Here is a 22,223-nt window from a genome sequence, read left to right as displayed (position 1 = left end):
CCACTGAGCTTAATCCCCAACCCCTGGAGTAAACTCTTATAGGCCCCTTTCTACACATATAAAACATACGCTTAGAGGCCTTGATAGATTGTGAGAAAAAAATTCAGTTTGTAGAATCATGGGGTACTATTTTCTTTTTAAGTATTATATATACACTTTGAGGCAAGGCCTCACATGTGGCCCTAACACATTTCTTAACAGAGGCATAAACTCACTTATAAAGCTGGACCATAATTTATCTACCTACTTTCTCATCAATTCTACCTTTTTTTTTTAACCATGCTATGTGTTGAACCCAAGGTTTTGAAGCTATTTTTTGTTGGACCTTTGAGAGTTTACAATTTTACACCACCAAGCAGAACCACAAGAACGATTCAGTGTGTTTTTGTGTTCGGCCGGTGGCCTATTTAAAATGAAGACCAGGGCGGACATGGGGCATAATGTAGACACCAAAGACTTTTAAGCCATAGTGACAGCTCAGTCCCCTCTTCTGCAGAGTAGCCAGGTGTGGAGTACAGAGCTCACCACAGCCCCCAACCCTTGGCAGCCAACTTTGATCCAGCTGAGCCTTCTTGGCAGCTACACAGCACACAGCACACAGCCGCAGCCCACCCCTGCCAGCTCAGCCCCACCTGAACTTGTAAACAAGCAAATATAATTGCTGAGACAGAAGCAGGGAGAGGCTCGAATATCACAGTCTGAGGTGGGACAAGCAACCTTGAGGTATGCTCTTCCTTCCGCTGTGGACAGGGTATGAGCCTTCTGAGCCTTCAGGGAGCAGAGGCTGCACACAGCCTGGGTCTCTGCCTTACTTACCATTTAGAGAGTGGCTAGGACCAGAGGCCATCTTGACCCTTTACTATTCTCCCATCAGTCTTGAGACTTGTGGCCTGTCGTTTGCAGAAAGCATTTCCTTCACTCGAGGACCTCCTGCACCTACACCACCTGACTTCCACTTCACCAAGTTCTGCCTCTGTTGCATCTCAGATGCAGGAACGGGCTGTGCTGTCCTTACTCTGGAGGCGTATTTCCTTCTGTGACTATCAGAAACCTCAGAATACATCCCAGTTTTCCCTCACGCTTCTCTGAACTGGCCTTGACGAACAGACAGATGGACCGTGGCACATTGCTTCTCTGAATTCACATGCCAGATGCAATGGTTTTTGCCTTGCTGGTCATAGGCTGCTAAGTTGAAGACAAATGGAGGGACATTTTAAAAGCTAGGATCCTTCCTCTTCACTCTGATTCACCTCAGCAATTGCTCCTTGGTCACTCCCTCTATGGCTGCAGAGGCTAAAACATGATTAGCAAATTTACGAACAATAACTCTGGTTTTACACTTTTGCTTTGGTACAAGGTTTTCTTGATGCAGGAGTCCTCCGTGAGCAAGTGATGAGGCCGGAATAGGGAGGGACACAGGGGGACAGGGAGTGATAGGTTCTTACATCTCTAATCTGCAAAACCTGTTACCTAACCGAAAGTTCCGCTCTGTAATTGTCAGCAGTGTATGACATGTGCCTGGTCTTTCCCCCCTTAATTACAAGACAAAAACAAAAGACATTACCCCATGAGGAAGAAAGTTCTCTAAAAAGAGAGAGGGGGGAAGAAAAGAAAGAAGGAAAGAAAGAAAGAAAAAGAAAGAGAGAAAGAAAGAAAGAGAAAAAGAGAAGTTGGTCAGTGTCAGCTGATAAGATACCTCAGCAGGTCTCACGACCTGAGTCTATGCTTGGAATACAGTGAAAGGAGAGAGCCATCTTCTAGAACTTGTTCTCTCTCTCTCTCTCTCTCTCCTTTTACACACACACACTCACACACACACTACACTACATATTCATCTGCGTGTGAGCACACATGTAATATTTTCAAAATTACCAAGGCTCACACCTTTAATCCCAGCACTTGGGATCCAGAGGCAGGTAGATCTCTGTAAGTTTGAGGCTAGCCTCATTTATGTATTGAGTTTTAGGCAAGCCATAGCTATTCCCCCAACCCACATACCCAAAAAAAAAAAAAAAAAAAAAAAAAACAAAACAAAAAAAAAAAAAACCCAAGGCTCTTCAACGGCTGCTGGAATAAACATCTGTTCTTTTCTGTCAAAAGGTTTTCTACTTTCACTGTGGGCAAAAGCATTTGAGACTCTCTCTCTCTCTCTCTCTCTCTCTCTCTCTCTCTCTCTCTCTCTGTGTGTGTGTGTGTGTGTGTGTGTGTGTGTGTGTGTTTCCTAATTTCTTCATTCAAAATTCAAGTTATGGGCACAATGTATGGCCAAATGAGGGTTTTAGATGTTAGGTGAGAAAACACAAAATGAACTCACCCCTCTTCTCCCCACTCCCTCCCCATGGTGACTGAACCCAGGACCCTGTGCATTTAGTTCTACACTCCCAACCCTTGTCATATCTCGACCGAAGTCAATACTTTTGCTGTAGAGGAGCTGCCTTGGACATCACTGGAACCACCTGTGCCTTTAAGACAGGACTTTATTTTTATAGTCAAGACATTTTCATAAAAAGGACAGAGAGTGAGGGAAGAAATATATAAGCCACGAGGGAGAAGAAGCTTAAGAAATTTCCTACTAGGAGATGAAGTAGAAGTCTGTCTTCTGAGCCAACAGCTTCCCAAAACCACAGCAAGGCCTGAGAGAGCAAGATGGCTGCCAAGGGCCCAGAAGATGTTTGCAGGAAACCTTATTCATGAGGTGGCCTCTCTGTGTGAGGATGTGCAGTCTTCTGCAGGGCTGCCCACCTAGCTCTCTCCCATGAGACGCCAAAAAGCCAGTCATGCTGCCCTACCAAGCAACTTACAAAGATGGTGGCTGCAAGGCTGCCATCCAAGGTCCAGTCCAAGAAGGGTACAAAAGCCACAGGGGTGTCATGGTGGGAGTTCTTGGTTCTTCAGCACACTCCGTGAGTGAGCCTGGATTCTGGGGCCTTCTCTGTGAGACTCCAGGTAACGTGCCTGACCATTCACAGGACTTGCAGCAGTTCAGGCAGACAGCTTGAGCTAAATGCGTCGTCTCTCGTTGGTCCAGGTCTTGCTTTATATTGAGTCCTTTGTAGCAGGCTGTCAGTGTCGTGGGCGCGGATCATTTGTGAAACCTGGGAAGTGACAGCAGGTTGTAACTTATTTTCAAGCCCGTGACACTTCTGCTATATTTCTTATAGCAAGAGCAATGGCAGGTGGGGGAAGAGCCTGCTGTCTGGGGCTGAAAGCTTTATGTGAGGGTGGTTTATAAGGTCCACTTCTATCATTTGAAAACTTAAAATTAAGAAACCAAACCAACAACAAAGAAAACCAAACTATAACAAAATAACACACACACACACACACACACACACACACACACACACACAATATGGCTCAGTAGGATGGCTCAGGCATAAAGGTACTTTTACTCCCAAGTCTGATGGTCTGAGCTCAATACCCAGTGCTAGTTATTCTACCCTTCACAGTGCACGTGTACACAGAAAATAAAGAAACGTTTTGAAAATGAGCGTTGAGTGGTACTGCCTCCTGAAGCACCCTAAGACGACCCGGTCACAAGTGCATCCAGGAGGCCAGAGGCGATGGGCCATGGTGGGAAGATGCTCTTCGACAGGAGAAGGTTGGCAATATCTGCCTCAGATTGCACCTTGGGTTTGCTAACAACTGCTCTGTGGGGCCTGAGCTGATCCAAGGGACTACTGTGTCCATATCTGGACCATAACTCGAAACTAAAAGTTTCTTTTTTTAAGGTTTCAAAGCTACAAACCAAAACTGGGCATGCTAGAGGGTCAGGGGTTAAAGTTCTTGCCTTTGAGATCTGGTCTCAAACTCTCTCTCTCTTTCTCTTTCTCTCTCTCTCTCTCACACACACACATACACACACACAACACACATAAAAATATACATACATTTTTGTTCAAATTACTTTCTTTTTGGTGTTTTAAAAACAGGGTCTTTTTACATATCCCTGGATCTCCTCACTATGTAGCCCAGGCTAACTCACAGGGATCTGCCTGCCATCTGCCTCTGCTTCTGCCTCCCAAGTGCCAGGATTAAAGGCATGCACTACTAAACCTGGCTTAATAATAATAATAATAATAATAATAATAATAGTAATAACAACAATAATGATAATAATATTTATTATTTGGCTATGATCTTGCAGTTCTGGTCTTCTTGCCTCACTTCTCAAGTGCTGACATTACAGATATTTGCCACCACATCTTTCAAGTAAGTGTAAAAACAGACCATAGATGTGGGCAGAGCTGCCCCAAGCAAGGAGGGCTCAGGAAGCAGCCTTGTGTCACCCCATCTCCGCACAAGTACACACTGTGCACTCTCTGTCTCTCTGTCTCACTGGTCCTTAGAACTCTTGGCTGCCAAATCTCAGGGTCCCAACCTAGCTCCTAGCTTCTTCAAATTTGGCATTGTCAGGTCACTAGAGAACAGACGACAATCAAAGGACACAGGACAAATCTCTGGGACTGCGAGGATTAGGTTGACGTCTAGAAAAGCCTACAAAGAATAGCTTTTGCATAGGACTCTCTGGAGGTCTCATCTTAAACACTCTCAGGTAATCGTTATTGTCTATTAGGTGAAGGCGGTTTCTAGTTCCCACCCACAAAGTAGAACTTGCTCATGAGGCAAACTACAATTGCAATTTGCCCATAAAACACTGCCGGCGCAGCCAGCGGGATGGCTCTGTGGGTAAGGATGCTTGCCGCCATTTCAGATCTAGACTTGAGTTATTGGTCAGATCTAGACCTCCCTTGAGCACAAGGCTCTAGTGCCCTCTTCCATTCGGAGGCATGGTCTTTCCTTTATTCAAACATTCCCCCACCTCCGTCTCTCTGTCTCCCCCTCCCTCCCTCCCTCCCTCCCTCCCTCCCTTCCTCCCTCACACCCCTCTCTGGGTGTGTGTGTGTGTGTGTGTGTGTGTGTGTGTGTAGGGCGTGTACTCTCAGGATCAAATTGATATATATGGCAGGCAGATGATGAGAAACATCTACGCTGAAGAAAAAAAAATCAACTCCAAGGGCTGGGGCTCAGATGGCAGCACTCTTCTTTCCTGTGTGTGCCAAGCCTTGGATTTGATCTCAGCACTCACATACCAGGCATGGTGGTATCTACAGATAGTCCCAGCACTCAGGAGGTAGAGATAGGAGGATCAGTAGTTAAAGGTTAGCCTTTGCAAATAGCGAGTTTGAGACCAGAGTAGAATAGGAGACCCAGTCTTGAAGCAGCAACACCAAATCCGGGAACCTGAGCCTGGGGATGAGGTCTTAGACCTGAAGTTGGGGAACCTTTGCCTTGGGCAAGCATTTTGCTAAGGGCAGACAGATACAGAGTAATCTTTTTTTCATACATTTTTAAATTTGTGTAGCGGGTTGGTTATTTGAGAGAGGGGATCTGTAGTGAGCCTGGCCATGTACTTTTGATATAACTGAGGATGGCTGAGAACTTCCATTTTTTTAAGTCAGGGTTTCTCTGTGTAGCCCTGGCTGTCTTGGAACTCACTCTGTAGACCAGCCTAGCCTTAAACACACAGAAATCACCTGCTTCTTCCTGATAAGTTTTGGGATTAAAGGTGTGCTCAGAGTAAGCCACTACTTGGTTTATGTGGTGCCAGGGATTGCTAGGTAAACACTCTGCCAAGTTATCCAAACCCTCAGCCCCTCATTTGTGCCTTTTGGGAGATCAGCACTTACTGTTTCATGAAGCGAATCCGGGCTCTCCTCCGCGTGCCTGGAAGAGCAGAGCAGAGACAAGCAAGTCAGCGCTGGTTAGTAGGTCACTAGCATCAAACCTCAGAGCCCGAGAGGAAGGCAGCATGGTTAGCCAACACTTGGGTTGCATGGAAGCAATGTCTTCTGGGGTGCTAGGGCGGTCCCCAGAGTCTTCACATTTCACACCTTTGTTGTTGCTTATGTAGGTTTGGAGTGTTTAGAGGCATTTAGTCATCCGTTCCACAGTTTTAATAGCCTTCATGAATCCCACGAGACCCTACTCTACTATATCCGTCTTACATGTGTGGAAACTGAGCCACGGAGCTGGTGAGTTGTCAAATAGCTTGCCGGAAAGCCATGTAGCTAGTGCCAGCGATTTCCTGCATCTCCTCTACTCCGTTTGTAAATGAGCTTTCCTAGGGACTGGGGGCCTCGCACAGTGGAGGGACACCAGGCCTGGTTCAAATTTCAATAGCACAAAACAAAGGCCGTTGCATTTGCAGGAGGCAGCAACAGAACTTAGAGGGCAGCCAAAGCAGTGCATATACACCCTCCTTCGGGATGCGGGGAGGAAGGAGAAGTGTGCTGTGTTTACTTCATCAGAACATTTTTATGGGTTTTGGAAACAGAGTCTTAGGTAGCCCAGGCTGGCCTTGAACTCCTGATCCTTCTACCTTTACCTCCCAAGTACTGGGATTATAGGCATGTGCTCCAGGCTCAGCTAGACCACTAGGGTTCTTATAACAGGGTTTACAGAGGATTACAGTGGACCAAAGTATTCATGCTCTCTCAGCTGCTGTTCTCTGGGGTGGGGGCCCACGACTGTCAGAAATTCAAAGGAATCTGCGACCTGGAAAAGTTAAGAGCCACTGACGTGGTTGGTGTTCCTGATGTTTCCTGCTTCCCTAAAGATACCCAGGGAGGACAAACGATGTGCTCAAGGCGGCAGAGGAGAACAGAAGGACCAAGGGTAGTCTGGCCTCTCCTCTGCTTTCCTGTCCATTTTATGAGGTCAGTGACTACAGAGCCAGGGTGACAGAGGAGCTAAGGGCAGCAGCCATGCGTCTCTCCCTGCAGTGTCACTGGGGAAGGGTACCGGGCTTTCGTAGCTACTGTCATGAGCCCCCGTACCTAGCACATGGGCCCCGAGGACATTACCAATAGCAGCTCTGGTAGGTAGGCAATGTTCTACTCCCGGGTGAGGCAGCTAAGACCCTCTGAGGCCAAGATCAAAGTCATTCCAGGACAGAACAGTGGACTTCAGTGGACTCAAACCTAGCGTTCATCTGCCTGCTAACACGGGTGGAATTCTGGCCTCCTGGGTTGGGGGCAGGGCTGTGTGTCTCAGTGGTAGAGAGCACCCAACATGTCCTGAGTTCAAGTCCCTACGCTCCCCAAATCTTTCAAAAACAGGAAGAGACACTTGCAAGTCGTAAGGTTCGTTGGGGGTAAGTTTACTACTTATTCTGCTATCAGTGAACAAAGTGCTCCTAGGTACACACTTCAGGTAGCAAAATGGGGGCCCTTCAATATCCCGTAGGCATCAACTCACAGTGAAAGTGGATGGCCACACTGAGGGATACCAGCAGAACCAGGATGCAGGCCACCAGCAGGCTGAGGGTAATGAGGCCACATGTCAAGCCTGAAAAAGACACACATGACACACACATTCACACCGACTGAGACACAGCAAGGAGCAGCCCATCTTCCCAGAGAGTCACTGGCTGGCTTGTTTGTTTTTTGACACCCAGTTTTACTATGCAGTCTTCATTTTGCAGCCCTGGCTGGCCTGGAACTCACAGAGATCTGTGCGACTCCCATCCCAGGAGGCAGGCCCCCGGGTTGCATTTTAAGCAGACTTACTTAAGGTTCACTTTAAAGTTCACTTTAACCACTGAGGTAATTTTATGTAGAAGATGCCATGTTGTATCTGTACTTCTAAAATGCTAATAAAACTTGAGAGCTGTTTCGAAGGAAGTAGACCCATATCGTGCCTAGTAATAAGATTTTACTATTCATTAAAAAAAACTTTATTTTTTAATATACAGCAATATTTTCACTGTATTTTACACGGGGCTAGAATGCTCACAGACCAACATTGATAACTGGCATCCTTCCCCTTAGCATCTGAAAACCCCATTTTCATTGTTCACATATGTGTATGTGAGTGTGCACATGGTGTGTGTGCACATGTGTGTGGGTATGGTGACCAGAGGGGCATGACAGGTGTCCTGCTCAATCGATTTCTATCTCATCCTCTTGAGACAACATCTCTCACTAAACCTGGAGCTGGTGACCCCAGAAGTTCTCACATCTCTGCCCCACCCCCGAAAGTCGGGGTTACAGGTGTGAGTTGCGCCCAGCTTCTTATGTGTGCGATCGTGATTTGAACTCAGGGTCGAGTGCTTTCGTAGCAAGCACCCTAATCTGAAAAGTCATCTCCCCAACCTCTGTCTCTGTTTTTTGATTTTAACGATAAGGTTTCCCATCTCCCAGGCTGATCTCTAATTCACTGTGGCCAAAGATGATCTTGAACTTCTGATTTTGCTGCCCCTGCTTACGTGCTGGGATCACACTTGTAGGCCACTGTGCCCATTTATACAGGGTTAGGGGTTGAACTCAGGCTTGCTGTGTGCATGGTAGGCAAGCACTCTACCAACTGAGCTACTCCGTCGACCTCTTGGTTTCCCCCTTTCAGTACAGTGGATTATACTGTATCCATTTCTGTAAATGAATCCCCCCCACCCCCCGCGTGCTTTAGTCAGGCCAGCTCATCTTTCCCCACCAGAAGCACAGGGAGCCCTATGGATACCCCGGAATTTAGCTACCAGTGGGAATCTTAGCTGCTTCCTATGTGTTACTTTTATAAACAGCCTCTCAAAGAACATTCTGGCTTGTTTCTGTGTAGGTGCCTTCCTGAGGTAGAAGCTGAAAATGGGAACTATTAAACCACAGATGTCTGTTTGGGTTGTAGTGGACTTCGGGATGCCTTCCTTTAAGGTGCACCTTACTGACTGGCCCAGGTTAATGGTGCATTAGTTTCTTCCAGTCCTGTGTGCCTTCATGGGAGAGAGAGGGAGACAATTGATTTTATTTCAATCCTGATTCTGGGTGGGCTTCAGCCTGTCTGCTTACATAAGCCACTTACGTGATTGCGCTTCTTGAGTCAGAGATCTGTTTACTTGTCTGATCCTATTTAAGCTGCAGGGCTTGTGTTCTTAATGTCCTAGATCCTTCTCCTAAACCCTCTTGCCTCAGATCAGCCCTATAGTTGATCTCCCCTCGGGGCTGAGGTGCAGAGCCAAGCCTCCTGGGTGAAAGAATGGAGTTGAGGGTTTGTGCTCCAGGTTAAGAAGTCTAGGAAGCCCTCCACATGTGAGGGAGGAGGTGAATATGGGCTAGGTGTGCATGACACGCTAAGGACAGCGCCAGCTGAATGCTTTGGCTTTTGAGGACGGAAGGCAAGGGGCTGTTTTACTGTTCCCTCTCACTGCATAGCTCTGAGAAACTGAGGCCTGGGCTGGGGATACAGCTCGGCTGGCACAGTGCAGATGGAGACTAGATCGTGGAGGCACTTCGCAGAGCTGACGGCATGCAAGCTGTATGTCCACGTTTTCAAGGTGGTGGCTGGCAGCAGAGGGCCAGGGTCCTCACCAGAGGAGGAGGGGCAGGGTAAATGAAGCTTCTTTAGAGAGAAATGGAAGCCAGAGAAGCTGTTGTGGTTGGAGGAAAATGGTTATTTATTCCAACTGATTGCTGCATCTCTAAATAAAAGCCTCTCTCTCTCTCTCTCTCTCTCTCTCTCTCTCTCTCTCTCCTCTCTCCCCCCTCCATCCTCTCTCTCCCCCTCTCCCTCTCTCCCTCTCTCTTCTTCCCTCCCTCTCAATCTTCTTTTTTGTCCTCTCTTCCCATATATGTATGTGTTTCTTTTTAAAATTCACTTATAGACAGGGTCTCATTCTGCAGCTCAGTGAGGCCTAGAACTTACTGTGTAGTCCAGGCTAGCCTCACACGTATACTGATCCTCCTGCCTCAGCCTCTTGAGTGCTGAGATTACATACAAGAACCACCATGCCTGGCTTATTTATTTTTGAAACAGTATTTCACTACATTGTACAGACAACTCTCAAACTTATAAGCTCAAGTGATCCTCCTGCCTCAGCCTTCTGAAAAGCTAGGCCAACAGGGACTGTATTTTGTGGGGTTTGCTTTTATATTTGTTGCCCAACTCTCGGTTCTTCTAATAAACTTTTCAGGGCATAATATGTTATAAATGAAGTCACTCTGTCTTCTCCTTCATATCTAGCAATACTTCGCCTTTCTGCTTGTGGCTCTGGGTTTTCTTTTTTTTTTTTTTTGGAGCTGGGGACCGAACCCAGGGCCTTGCGCTTGCTAGGCAAGCACTCTACCACTGAGCTAAATCCCCAACCCCTGGGTTTTCTTTTTTGGTTAGGGTTTTGATTTGTTTGAGGCAGGGTCTCATGTAGCCCAGGCTGGCTTCAAACCTGCATTGTAGCTGAGGAGGATCTTGAACTTCTGATCTCTTGTCTCACCCTTCCAGGTCCTGGGATTACAGGTGTAAGGCACCAAACCTGGCTGGGTTTCAATTTTCTGTCCACAGTGACCTCAGGAGGCAGTGCCCTTCAGGCTCCAAGACCCTACAGGGAACACCGCCGCTGGGGCGTTTGTTTGTTACAGCGAAGCAAGTCAGCTGCACCCAGCAGTCATGGGATGGTCCTGTGGTTTGTTGTCTGGGTCGTGGCAGATGGAACTTTCTGTTTCTCACCAGTAACTCTGGGGGGTTGAAGTCAGTATTTTTCCAGAAATACATTTGAGCTGTGGCTTCAAAGGAAGCACACACCGCCTGCTCCAGCTAAGGTGCCTGGTGTTCGCCCCCTAGCGTGTTGGGATCCCACCCTTTGTGCGAGGTGCTCTGTTAGAATCTGAAACTGGAAAAGAGTGAAGGACTGGTCCTCTGGACTGGAAGCTTGTTGACCATGTGATTGTGATATGATCTGCAAACCTGATCTCCACCTGTCTCAAGTGTGTAATTCTGAGCAGGCTGTGTGTGCCTCTGATCCCAGCACCTGTGAGCCTAAGGCAGAAAGATTGTGAATTGGAGATCAGCGTGTGTGAAGCAGGTAGCTCCAGCCAGCCTACCTCTACATGGAAAACCTCCAGGAAAACTTAAAGCAGACACTCAGAGGGCTTTAGGGTCTTCTCAGGGGTGTGAAACCATCACACCTCTCACTCTGGGACATCCTGAGAGTCCCAGAAAAACCAAACGTCTGTACTGGTTAAGACTTTTGCGTTATCCCTGATGCCCTTCATCTATTTCTGTCTCTGTGACTTTAAGAACCAGGGACGTTTCACATCTAAGGAGCCACACAATATCTGGTCTTCGCTGTATCAAGACAAGGCTCACTATGTAGCTCTGGCTAGCCTGGAACTTGCTTCATAGACTAGGCTGGCCTTGAACTCACAGAGATTTGCCTACCTCTTTGCCTCTGAGTGCCAGGATTAAAGATGTGGGCTACCCTACCTATCTCAAATGTGTTTTGTTTGCTTGTTTTTGTAACTGACCCTTCGCTGTGCATTTTCAAGATTCATCCTAACTTAAACACGTGTCAGTATTTCATTTTTGGGGGGTGACATTTGAGACAGGATCTTACATAGCCAAGGCTAGCTTCAGATGTGATATATAGTTGAGGATAACTTTGAATTCCTGATCCTCTTGCTTCTACCTATGAGTGCTGGGATTGCAAATGTGTGCCACCCCATCTGGACTCTCTTTCTTTTTACAATCAGGCTTTCTCTGTGCAGTTCAGGCTGACCTCAGACTTGTGATTTTGCGGAAGCTTCTTGAATGTTCGGAGTATAGGCCTGGACTCCCACACCCACTCTTTTTAAAAAACTTACATTTGGGGTTGGGGATTTAGCTCAGTGGTAGAGCGCTTGTCTAGCAAGCGCAAGGCCCTGGGTTTGGTCCCCAGCTCCGAAAAAAAGAAGAGAAAAAAAAAAAAACAAACTTACATTTATTGATTGATCGAGTGCACGGTATGGGCATTTAGTGCCGGGGCACACATGTGGAGGTCAGGGGACAACTTGCAGGAGCCAGTTTTCGCCTTGTACCATGTAGGTCACAGGGACTGAACACAATCAGGCTTGTCAGCGAGTGCAGCTACCAGCCGAGCCATCTCGTAGCTCCAGAACTTCACTCTACACGTGCCCTTGTAACACCTGCGTCCTGTCTCATTGCGGAACATCTGGGTTGTGAGCACTTTTCTGGCTATGATGAATCGTGTTGTTGTGAGCACCTGTGTGCTAGATGTGTTTTCCTTAAGGTCTCACTCTGTAATGATTTGTGAGTGTGGCCTCACTAGACTGTGAGTTGCCATCAGACACAGGGTACCTTTCGTTGACACCAGTTTAGAGCTAGAGAAATAGGCCTCGGAGCCAAGACTTGGTAAGTGTTTGTTCAAGGAAGGAAGGAAGGAAAGAAGGAGAAAGGAGGAAGGAGGAAGGGAAAGTGGGAAGCTGCTTTTTTTAATGTGAGTGCAACAATGGAAAACTCACCTTTCTGGGTCTTTGGGTGGGGGGTTGGACATTGTTTCTTCTTCAGTGTAGTCTTTTTGGTTGGAGCAGTTGTAGGAAGGACATCAACTATAGAAAGAAGCAAGACCCATATGTTACTCGGGTAAGCAGCAGGACTTACAGGCAGACTGTGTGCCTTTCTTCCGGGCAGTGATGCCCTTGTGATTGTTGCCTTGGCTACCACAGGATTTCAGGTCATGGCAGAGCACAGAATTCATATCTAGTTTCTCAGATGAATGGAGAACCTATGGGTGAGGATGAGCCCAGTGTCCTAAGCAGAGCCTTGCCCATCATTAACAAACTATGCAGCCCCAGGAAAGTTGTCTGTCCCTTAGCTTCCTCTTTGCAATAAAGAAGATGACTTCGGCCAGGCAGTGGTGGTACACACCTTTAATTTAAGCACTTAGGAGGCAAAGGCAGGTGGATATCCACGTTTGAGGCCAGCCTGGTCTACACAGTGAGTTCTAGGACAGCCAGGGCTACATGAGAAACCCTGTCTCAAAAAAAAAAAATGACTTCTTAGTTGTGAGAATTAAGAGAGCAGTGTGCCTAGTGAAGTATACTTAGGCATGACTATGATTGGCAGAAGACCTTGGGTTGCTGTTCTTATTCTAGCCCAGTGTGGTGGCACAACCCTTTAATCTCAACACTCAGGAGACAGAGACTGGAGGATCCCTGAGTTTGAGAAGGCTTGCCTGATCACAGTTCCAGGACAGCCAGGGCTATGTAGAAAGACCCAGTCTCAAAAGACAAAACAAAACAAAGTGGAAGGACCCTTTGGTCCTTTGGCATGGCCAATCTCAGCTTCCTTTGCAACCCCTAAGCCAACAGAGCAAGCCCCTGGTTGTGCCCTCCTACATGAACAACGGCGGTTGAGAGAGATGGATTGAGTGCTGTGTTCCAGGCCCTTCTGCTTTTCCTGGATGGCCCATCCTCTCCTCAGTTTTGATCCAGTGTCTCACACTGAGGGTGGGAGAGAGGAAGGACAGGACAGTGGGATTGACGCACTGATGCACAGAGACACTCGGACTCTTCAACCGGGCCGGTAGGCTCGGGCTCTGGGAATCTGTCACTGGGGAGATTGCATCCAAGAAGGGACTTTGGGAAGATGCTGCTGCTCCTGGGCTGCTGGACAGCACACAGTACACAGGACTTGGAAACATGGATACCAGGATAGGTAGAGATGGAACATTACCACCCACCTGTCTCAGACCCTGAAGCACTAGGAAGGCACGCACGGGGCTCACAGAAACAAAAGCAAAACCAAACCAAACCAACCAACCAACAAACAAACAAAAAACAAACTCAAAGCCCATGTTTCATGCTTCTGCCCATCCTTACTTTGCCCAATCCCCATCCCACCCCGAAGAGACCAGAGACTAGAGAGGCCATGGAGACCTTGCTCTGTTCCTGGTGTCACTGCTGTGTTTTTATAACTCTGGCACTATCCCCAGCTGTCTCTGTACCTCCTTAGGCCAAGCGGCCCAACTTCTGGGGGTGCTGGGGTGCTAGTGAATTCCAGCCCCCAGGTGAGTTTGAAGCAAGATGATGAGAGGCCAAGTCCTGGGTTGAGTTGAAGAACGAACTATAGCCAACCACTGGCCTGAGAGAATCTATGGCGAGCCCTCTCCACCCCGAGAGAGGAATCCTCACTGTCCAGTATGGCTAGTCTGAACACAGATATGCCGCATGCATAAAACATGTACCAAATGCCATGTATAGGAAAGTAGGTCACCTGTTGAAATACTAATGCTGTTTTGATAAGTTGTGTTCAATAAAATGCATTTATTTCTTCCTAATTAGATGCCTCTTGGAAAATGGAAAATCGTGTCTAAGGTTTGCAGTGTACTTCTTTTTTTTTTAAAGATTTATCTATTTATTTGTTTTCTTATTTACTTATTATCTGTAAGTACACTGTAGCTGTCTTCAGAGACACCAGAAGAGGGCGTCAGATCTCATTACAGATGGTTATGAGCCACCATGTGGTTGCTGGGATTTGAACTCAGGACCTCTGGTAGGGCAGTCAGTGCTCCTAACCACTGAGCCATCTCTCCAGCCCTGCAGTGTACTTCTGCATGTACGTCATGAAACTGCAGTTTCCTAGAAGTAGAGGTGAGGCGGCAGCAGCAGCCTTGTACAGATATGGAAACTGAGGCTCTGGGAGGGGAAGGGCATGTGACGGACTGAGAACCAAACTAGACCTGGGGTCCAGTTTCTTTGCTCTTCGAAGCCCCAAGTGTGGATTTGAGCCATTGAACCCCACGAAGAATGCCGAGGACAACTGCTTTTCTGCTACCTCAGAAACACTCTGAGCGTGTGCTCAGACAGTGAGAGTCTGTATGTAGTCAGGGTCCTGAGACTGCTGTTTTTGTCTCCATCAAAAACAGAAGCATCCACCTTTGACTGGCCTACCTGTTTTTATCTCATCTGACTCCTATCCAAAGTGGAGAACAAATATACCACCTGCTCGGTGGATGGAACCATGAAGGGACCCAGCTGTGTGCAACCCTCAGAGGTGTTTGGCCTGCGTAACTCTCAATGGATCTTTTCTATTAGTCTTAGCAGTGGTGTGATTTGTCATGGCTGCAGAGTGAGGCTCACTGAGAGTGGACAGCTCCAATGGCCAGTGTAGGAGTATGTGTGCTTGTGTGTGTGCAAGCATGTGTGTATGTAAGTGTGCACGTGTGTGTGTGTGCACGTGTGTGTGTGTGTGTGTGTGTGTGTGTGTGTGTGTGTGTGTGCTCATTCACAACCTTGAGAACATTCTTACCCACAGTCAGCTTTGTCCCTGTCCCAAAGACTACCATGGGACTCCCAACCATCGCGCAGAAGTAGAAGCCACTGTCCTCTGGTTTCACATCCATGATCTTGAGAAAGGGCAGGGTTGAATTGAAAGACAGAGTCATATTCTTCTTCACCCTTTCACCATATTTGATTCCTTTGGTTGAAGTCCGGGACGCCAGGAACTCAAAGTGCTTGTTCTTGTTGGAATCCTGGAGCTCTCTCAGCCAGTAGATGGTTGTTCCTTTAGGGAAGGTTTTAGCCTCACAGGACATTTTTGCTGTTTGGTTGGTTTGAACCAGCAGGGATGAAGGAGTCTGAAGGAGGGCAGAGCTGCCCCAGAGAGCTACAAGAAATCAGAAGAGATGAACCAGGCTGCGGCTATACACACGCAACCTTAGCACACTGCGGTGGAAGTACAGGATCCAAACTTCAAGTTTGGTTACCTAGTGAGTTCAAGGCCAGCCTGGACAATCACATGGTGGCTCACACCCATTTATGATATGATCACGTGCCCTCTTCGGGCATGTAGATAGGTATTCATGCAGACAGAGCACAGAAAATAAATAAATCTTTAAAAAGTTAAAAAAATAATTCTTAAGAAAGGAAGGAGGGAGGGAGGGAGGGACAGAAGGAATGAGGGACGGAAAGAAGGAGGAGTAGAGAGAGGAGGGCTTGTGAGGTAGTTCAGCAGGTAAAGGTGTTTACTACCAAGTCTGACTCCTGAGTTCAGCCCCTAGCACAGTGGGGCGGGGGGCGCTCAGAATCACAATGAGTTTGTTGTCATGGGCAAACAGGATCTGCCCGGGCGGGCGAAAGAGTCAGTGTATTAACAGCACTCAGAGCACCTAGAACTCACAAACATTGACTGCAAGGCAGGCAGTTCTGAGTGTGCCTTTATTTACCATAGCTTCGATGCGTGGCCCTTGGCATAAGCTATCTTGGTGAAAGTCTCAGACTGGCTCCAGGATTTTTATCCTCCTTACACGGATGAGAAGACACCAGCATGAAGCGATCTCATTTTGAGTCTCACTGAATTCAAATCCAAAGGGCCAAAGTTGAAAGCCAAAGCTAGTTGCCCACCTCACCTAGCTGTGAGCCTGTGTAGACAGGCCTTCAGCGGCTCTAAGCAGCTGAGAAAGAGCCAGGGCCATCTGGGAGAGGAGTTTGGAGTCAGGCACAGTGTGGTTTAGATGATCTGAGATTTCTGGACAGGGAAAAGGAGCTGACCCTGGGAGCTGTTACCCCTCAGTCCTACAATGGGTCCGTTACTGACTTCTCCCACCTCGGGGCAGGGCGGTTATTACAGAAGCAAGCTTGGAAGTTCATTTTGTCTTAGATGGGAAGACTGGGCAGGCAGAAGGGTTGCAGATATGGCCATGCACACAGCCTTCGCCCTGTAGCAGCTGTGGAACCTCAGAAGTCACCAAGTTCATGGTCTCCTATGAAAGAAGGGCAGCTTGACTTGTCACTGTTGTCCTGCTTGCTATTTATGGTTGGAAAGAAAAGAAAGGAAGGCAGACATGGTGGTGCACACTTTGAATCCTAACACTTGAGACGCCAGCCTGGGCTACTTAGTGAATTTCAGGGGAGAAAAAGAGAAGTGAAGTCAGATTTAAACAGTAAAGCACTCACACAGGTAACCATATGCAGACACTGGAGGTACCTGTGTGAACCCTCACACAGGTAAGTTCTACCTGAAAGTCTAACAGTCTCAGGGAACATTCTAGGCAATGAGAGAAGTCTCAAGAAGGATCAGACCAAGTTTCTTTCACATCTAAGACCATAGGTTGTCAACAAACCCGTTTGATCTAGAAAGACTTTTTTTTCTTTGGTTTGCAACCGGGGGAGGGGGGGTCACCCTATAGATCATGGCCAAGATATTATGCCAAGAACAGGCACGGCTAAGCAGAGGCCAGAGGATGTGTGAGCCCAGGGCAGTCAGCTGCTTGGCATTAATGGCACAGATCCCTGCCTATAATTGTGTCTCAGGCCTTCTGATACCGTCACGGCCTTCCCTAGGATTGATGTGATGAACTAATCCCAAATCTATCTTCAAACCACTCCGAGTCTCTATAAGCATGGAAAGAGTGTCCACCCCCTTGTAGCTGAAGTGCTCCATCTCCCTTCCCTGAGTTTCAGGCCACCATTTCTGTGCCGTGGCAGCCATTTTTATTGTTTTGGTTTCCTGGCCTCTTTGGGGAAGTTAATATGAAGTGATGATGCCCATACTGCAGTGTGTCAGGCACAGTGTGTGCTGTCTGATTTAGTCCTCACTGAATCCTATAGGGAGAGACAAACAGAGCTCAAGGGAAAGCTATCCAAGGTCCCATAGTTTGTGTGAAATGGACTTGCACTCGAACCGGGGTCATAGGACTTGGGTGAACGAACTCTGAGCCTCCGAATTGAGACCTGCATACAGAGTGGGCCCACAAATACGCAGATGGCAGGAGCCTTTCCAAAAAGCCCAGGGGATATGCACAGCCAGGGTTTAGGTCATATACAGTCTCATTTGATCTGCTTGGTAGCCCAGGATTCCATTTTCAGAGGAACCTGGTATTTCTAGAATGATCAGAGGTAGCTCATAATAGCCTTGTTTATTTCCAGTTTTGACCAGTTGAGCTAACCTGATCAGAGGCAGGGACTGGCATGCCCTGTCTTCCTCAGTAGTATAATCAGTTTGGGGCTTTAGCTGGTACCAGACCAGCAACGTCTCTGGGTTGATCACAATGACAATCTTTAGGCCACACCTCTGTGCCAGCTCCAACAGCCCATCTGCAGTGCCGCTTCTTGGGGGTGCCATGCTGCAGAGGACCCTGGAGAGCCAGGGGGTCATAGTGAGTACCCTGCCCTAGTTGTCTGATTTATCAGAAGCACTTCCCCGGAAGTAATTAGAGTATGTCTACAGACCCTGGCCTAAGCCAGATCGGGCCTCTGGGAACTTCATGGGGCACATCCCTGTGGGCACCCTGAAAAACATTTCCCCTTCAGTTTTGGATCTCTCTCTCTTCTCTTTTTGTCCTTCCGTTTTTTTCCTTCCTTGCCTTTTAGTTCAGGCTGTGCGGCTTCTGCCCAGGCGTCTCAGACCTCTCTGGGTAATGAGGAAGAATCTCCTTTTCACGCTGTGTCTCTGCCTACCAGCCTCCCCTCTTCCCGAAGCCCAGCTCCTGTCGATTCCTCCGGTTGCCGAGACCACCAGGTCCAAGTTCCCTGCTCTGGTGCAGATCTGGGGTAGCCCCACTCTGGGTCTTACCTGATAGCTTCACACTGAAGACCAGCCAGAGCCATGGCTGCATCTTGGCGCTCTTTGAGACACCTGTTCTCCTCAGGGCTCCGTCAACAGAAAGGTGGGTTAGGAGCCAGCTTGGGCGGGTGGGGTAAGTGAGCTAAGAGGGTGGTGCCACGAGGGCAGGGGCGGAGTCGTGGTGTGTGTGTGTGTGTGTGTGTGTGTGTGTGTGTGTGTGTGTGTGAGTTCGAGTGTGCGCGCCCCACAGTCTTCATCCTCATCCTCCACAGCATCAAAAACTTTGACTTTTTTTTTTTTTACAAAGAGCCCACCAGGACTGTTTTCTGATGAGGAAGTGATAGATCTCAGTTCTCAGTCATGCCAAGATGTTGCACCTGTGTGATGCCTCTTGCCCCTGGGGAGGGCTCAGGGTAGAACCCTGATACTTTGGGACAACTGAGTCACAGAGGTCAGCATACTCCAGGTCTCACAGCTTTGTGAAGCTCGGCCCCAATTCAGACACTTCTTCGCATTAGTTCTTTCTGAGCAGCTGGAGGAGGGGTTCATCTTGGTTCGAGGACACAGTCCACTGTGGTGGGGAGATACAGCACATGGTGGCAGGAAACTGAGGCTTTACATGTGTGTGGCTCAGCAAGGAGAGCAGTTGTGGAGAACCTCCTAGTGCCAGAGTTTGGCTGGCCCTGAGTGACAGTGACCCCTCTGTGAGGGAGGAAGGAAAGTTAAGCAACACAGAGAGAAAGGAGGGAGAGAGGGAAGCTGGAGTGCTACAGAGACCTTGCCTGGAAGGGAGGCAAAGTCAATCCTAGAGCCCTATGGACTGGGGTGTCTGTGTGTCTCCCCTGCCCTGCCCTGCCTTACAGTGCTGTATGCCCTGGGCCTTCTTTATCAGTTTTGAGATCAAAGCCCCATCAAGAACTGTGAGGAACAGGAAGACCTGTGGAGGTTGGCAGAGGTGAGTTGAAAGAGTGGCTGTCCAAGGAAACTGGATCCTTGGTGATCTCTTCGGGGAGAGGGAGGCTGGGGAAGGACTGTGGGGGGATACAGCACAGAAGATTTCGAGTGTGTCAACAAGTGCCAGCAACAGCCAAGCCGGCCCTGGAGCCATGCACACTGCGAGCTTGAGCCTCAGAAGTGGATGGGGTGACACTGGTGTTATTCTTTCCACTCCACACCCGCCAGCTAGTTCTTGGTGACCGGGGCAGGAGCTGAGGCAGGAGTTCAAAGATTCTGGAGAGGAAGGAGGAAATGGTTCTGAGCTCTGCCCTCCGATTGTCCCGCTGGCCTCCACCATACAGGCCTGTTACCTTTGTGCCCAGGAGAACCTGCCAAGGCCCAGAGGTACACAGGGTAAATAGCCCTAGGAAAACCACATGGGAGCTGTTCTTAAAATCAAGGTAAAATGCACAGATGACAAATGGACCATGCGAGAGGACACAGTATGTTTGCTGAGGAATGAATGGTATGCCTGCTCCCCGTCTGCCGCTGGGCCAGAAGCCGGTAACTGTTCTTTCTGTTGAATGTATTTCTTCCTCACAAATGGAACTGTTCAACCTATGTCCTTGGTAAACAGCCTCTTTCAGTTTTGGAGCAGGGGTTTCAGGCCCAGGATGACTCTCAACTCCTGATCTTCCTACTTCTACCTATCTAGGACTTCTTTACCCTTTTCTGCTTGTGATCCCTTTCCCCTACCCCCAAATTTTCCATGTCCCCAGGTATAGGTCTATGGAACACCTATATAAAACAATCATTTACTGGTAACTAACAAACAAATCTGTTTTATTCTACTTTTTAAAAAGACCATATTTTTGTGTGTTTGTGGGCCAGAAGATTGCATCAAATATGCTGGTGCCTGAGTTTTGGAATGTTATGAGTCACCTGACACAAGAGTCGGGACCTAACTCTGGTCCTTTGGAAGAGCAGTGAGCACTCTTAACCCTTGAACTGTCTCTCCAGGTCCCAATAGAATTATTTTAAAGCGATTTTTGCTACATATATAATGTTACCATTTATTAATGATTAAAGTAAAAGTTCATACTAAAGAATGGTTGTGCTGGTTTGTTTATACATGAAGAATTAAATTTGGCCCAAATACTTGATTCTTCAGAACATAGAACATCAGAGTTGAGCGCCATTTTGATTTTATAATTGTCAAGGCAGAGAGAGCCACTTTCTATAAACATAGCACAAACGGCAGAGGTGTGTCCGGGACAGTTCAGAAAGTGTTGGCCTAATCGCAAGCCTAAATCTACTTAATAATTTAAAACATTTAAAAAGGTGTGCTCATTTTATTTTATGTGTGTGAGTGTTTTGCCTGCATGTGTGCATGTGTATCAATACATGTCTGGAATCTTTGGCAGTCAAAAGAGTGTTGGATCTCCTGGCACTGGAGTTACAGATAGTTGTGAGCTGCTATGTAGGTGCTGGAAACTGAACCCACCATGCTCTTAACCACTGAGTCACCTCATCGTGGATTTTGTTTGCTTTGTTTTAGATGAAACACAGGTCAGCAATTCAAACATCAGTTATAAAAATCAAACACTCTAGCAGGGCACTGGTTGTGCACACCTTTAAGCCCAGCACTCAGGAGGCCGATGTCTGAATTTGAGGCCAGACTCATCTACAGAGTGAGTTCTAGGACAGCCAGGGCTACACAGAGAAACCCTGTTGGGGGAAAAAAACAAAACAAACAAATTAAAAAAACAAAACAAAAACCTCTAACACACAGTAAAGTGTAAAATACACTAATTCAATATTTGCACGGTAAGGGATGATGGGAAACACTGAAAGTTCTTGTTTCTGTAATTAAACCATGGTGTTCCTGCAAGAGCAGAGAGTTTAGTACGTCTAATACGAACACACAATTCACAACATGAACTTGTCTCAAGTCTGACTTCAGTTGCTAATGTTCTGTGGCATGGTGGCATGTGCAGGGCCAAGAGCCCACACTGAATGAGTGTTCAGAGCCATGTGACGCCATGTAAGTTCACTCTGGATTCATCAGACACTTGATTTGGGGGAGGGGGTATGTGTGCACATTCTGAAACCTTTTATCACAGCCAAATTTTGTGCAACCCTCACATTCAGTTACATGGTCATTCCTGGGGTTGTGACCCACAATTTAAAAAGACAGAAGTGTCCAAGTGCTGGGAGTCCTGTGCCCAGCACAGGAGTGAAAAGTCTGGGTCCTTTGGTCCATCTGTTTGGGAACTGTTTTCCATAAAGGTGACTCTGATTTCCAAGAGCACCAATGGTGGAAAATAGCTCCGGTGTCCCCACCCCTGCTGGCGCCAATCACTTGTGAGTTTTGGCTTCGTATCCAGCCTAGTGTTTGTGAAGGGCTATCTCATCAGGGACTTGGTTTGCATTTTGTTACCAATTAAAGATGTCAAGCCTCGTCTTACGGCTCATTGGCCATTGGTATGTTGTATGTTTGTTTAAAATGGCTGTGATTTAGAAAACACATTCTACCTCTTTTAGGGGAACATCTGTGCTATGTACATGGCTTTCTTGGTCCTACTCACTCACTACTTGCTACTTGTATAGAATTCTCTCAAATCAGTTCAGTCGGCATGTCATTATAATGGCCTCATCTCATCAGTATGACCACCCATGTGCGTCTTCCCACTCCTTCACGGACACCCGGCTGTGCTGGTTAGTTTAACCGTCAACTAGACATGGCCTAGAACCACCTCAGAAGGGCTTCGACTGAGGAATTATGTAGATCAGGTTGGCCTGTGGGCATGTCTGTGGAGGTCTGTCTTGACGGTTGATTGATGGAGGAAGGCTCAGGTAGGCCACTGTGGGCTGGACAATTCCCTAGGCCCTGAAGCATGTAAAACTAGAGAAAGTAGCAAGAGCAAGCAAAGATTTCTGCATTTATTACTTTATGTTCT

The 22,223-nt window shown here is 47.6% G+C and overlaps 1 protein-coding gene and 1 long non-coding RNA gene across 3 annotated transcripts; one reads left to right on the top strand and one right to left on the bottom strand.

Moving 5' to 3' along the window:
- Positions 1-2,490: 2,490 nt before the first annotated feature.
- Cd8b (CD8 subunit beta) lies at positions 2,491-18,418 on the bottom strand. Its single transcript, NM_031539.2, has 6 exons — positions 18,337-18,418; positions 15,073-15,429; positions 12,285-12,371; positions 7,261-7,350; positions 5,691-5,727; positions 2,491-3,095 (listed from the first exon to the last, which is right to left on the bottom strand). Exons 1-6 carry the CDS (start codon positions 18,377-18,379, stop codon positions 3,083-3,085), a joined length of 627 nt encoding a protein of 208 aa, NP_113727.2. The 5' UTR covers positions 18,380-18,418; the 3' UTR covers positions 2,491-3,082.
- On the top strand, positions 16,813-20,369 carry LOC134486799 (uncharacterized). 2 transcript variants are annotated; one of them, XR_010066188.1, is made up of 2 exons: positions 16,813-18,430; positions 19,220-20,369. It is a non-coding gene; the product is annotated as an uncharacterized LOC134486799 (long non-coding RNA). The 2 variants fall into 2 exon arrangements; XR_010066187.1 differs by having other exon boundaries at positions 19,191-20,369.
- Positions 20,370-22,223: the final 1,854 nt, after the last annotated feature.

Source organism: Rattus norvegicus, chromosome 4 (assembly GCF_036323735.1).
Source record: "Rattus norvegicus strain BN/NHsdMcwi chromosome 4, GRCr8, whole genome shotgun sequence".
In the NCBI taxonomy this organism is placed as follows: domain Eukaryota; kingdom Metazoa; phylum Chordata; class Mammalia; order Rodentia; family Muridae; genus Rattus; species Rattus norvegicus.
This window is presented reverse-complemented; position numbering and strand designations above follow the sequence as displayed.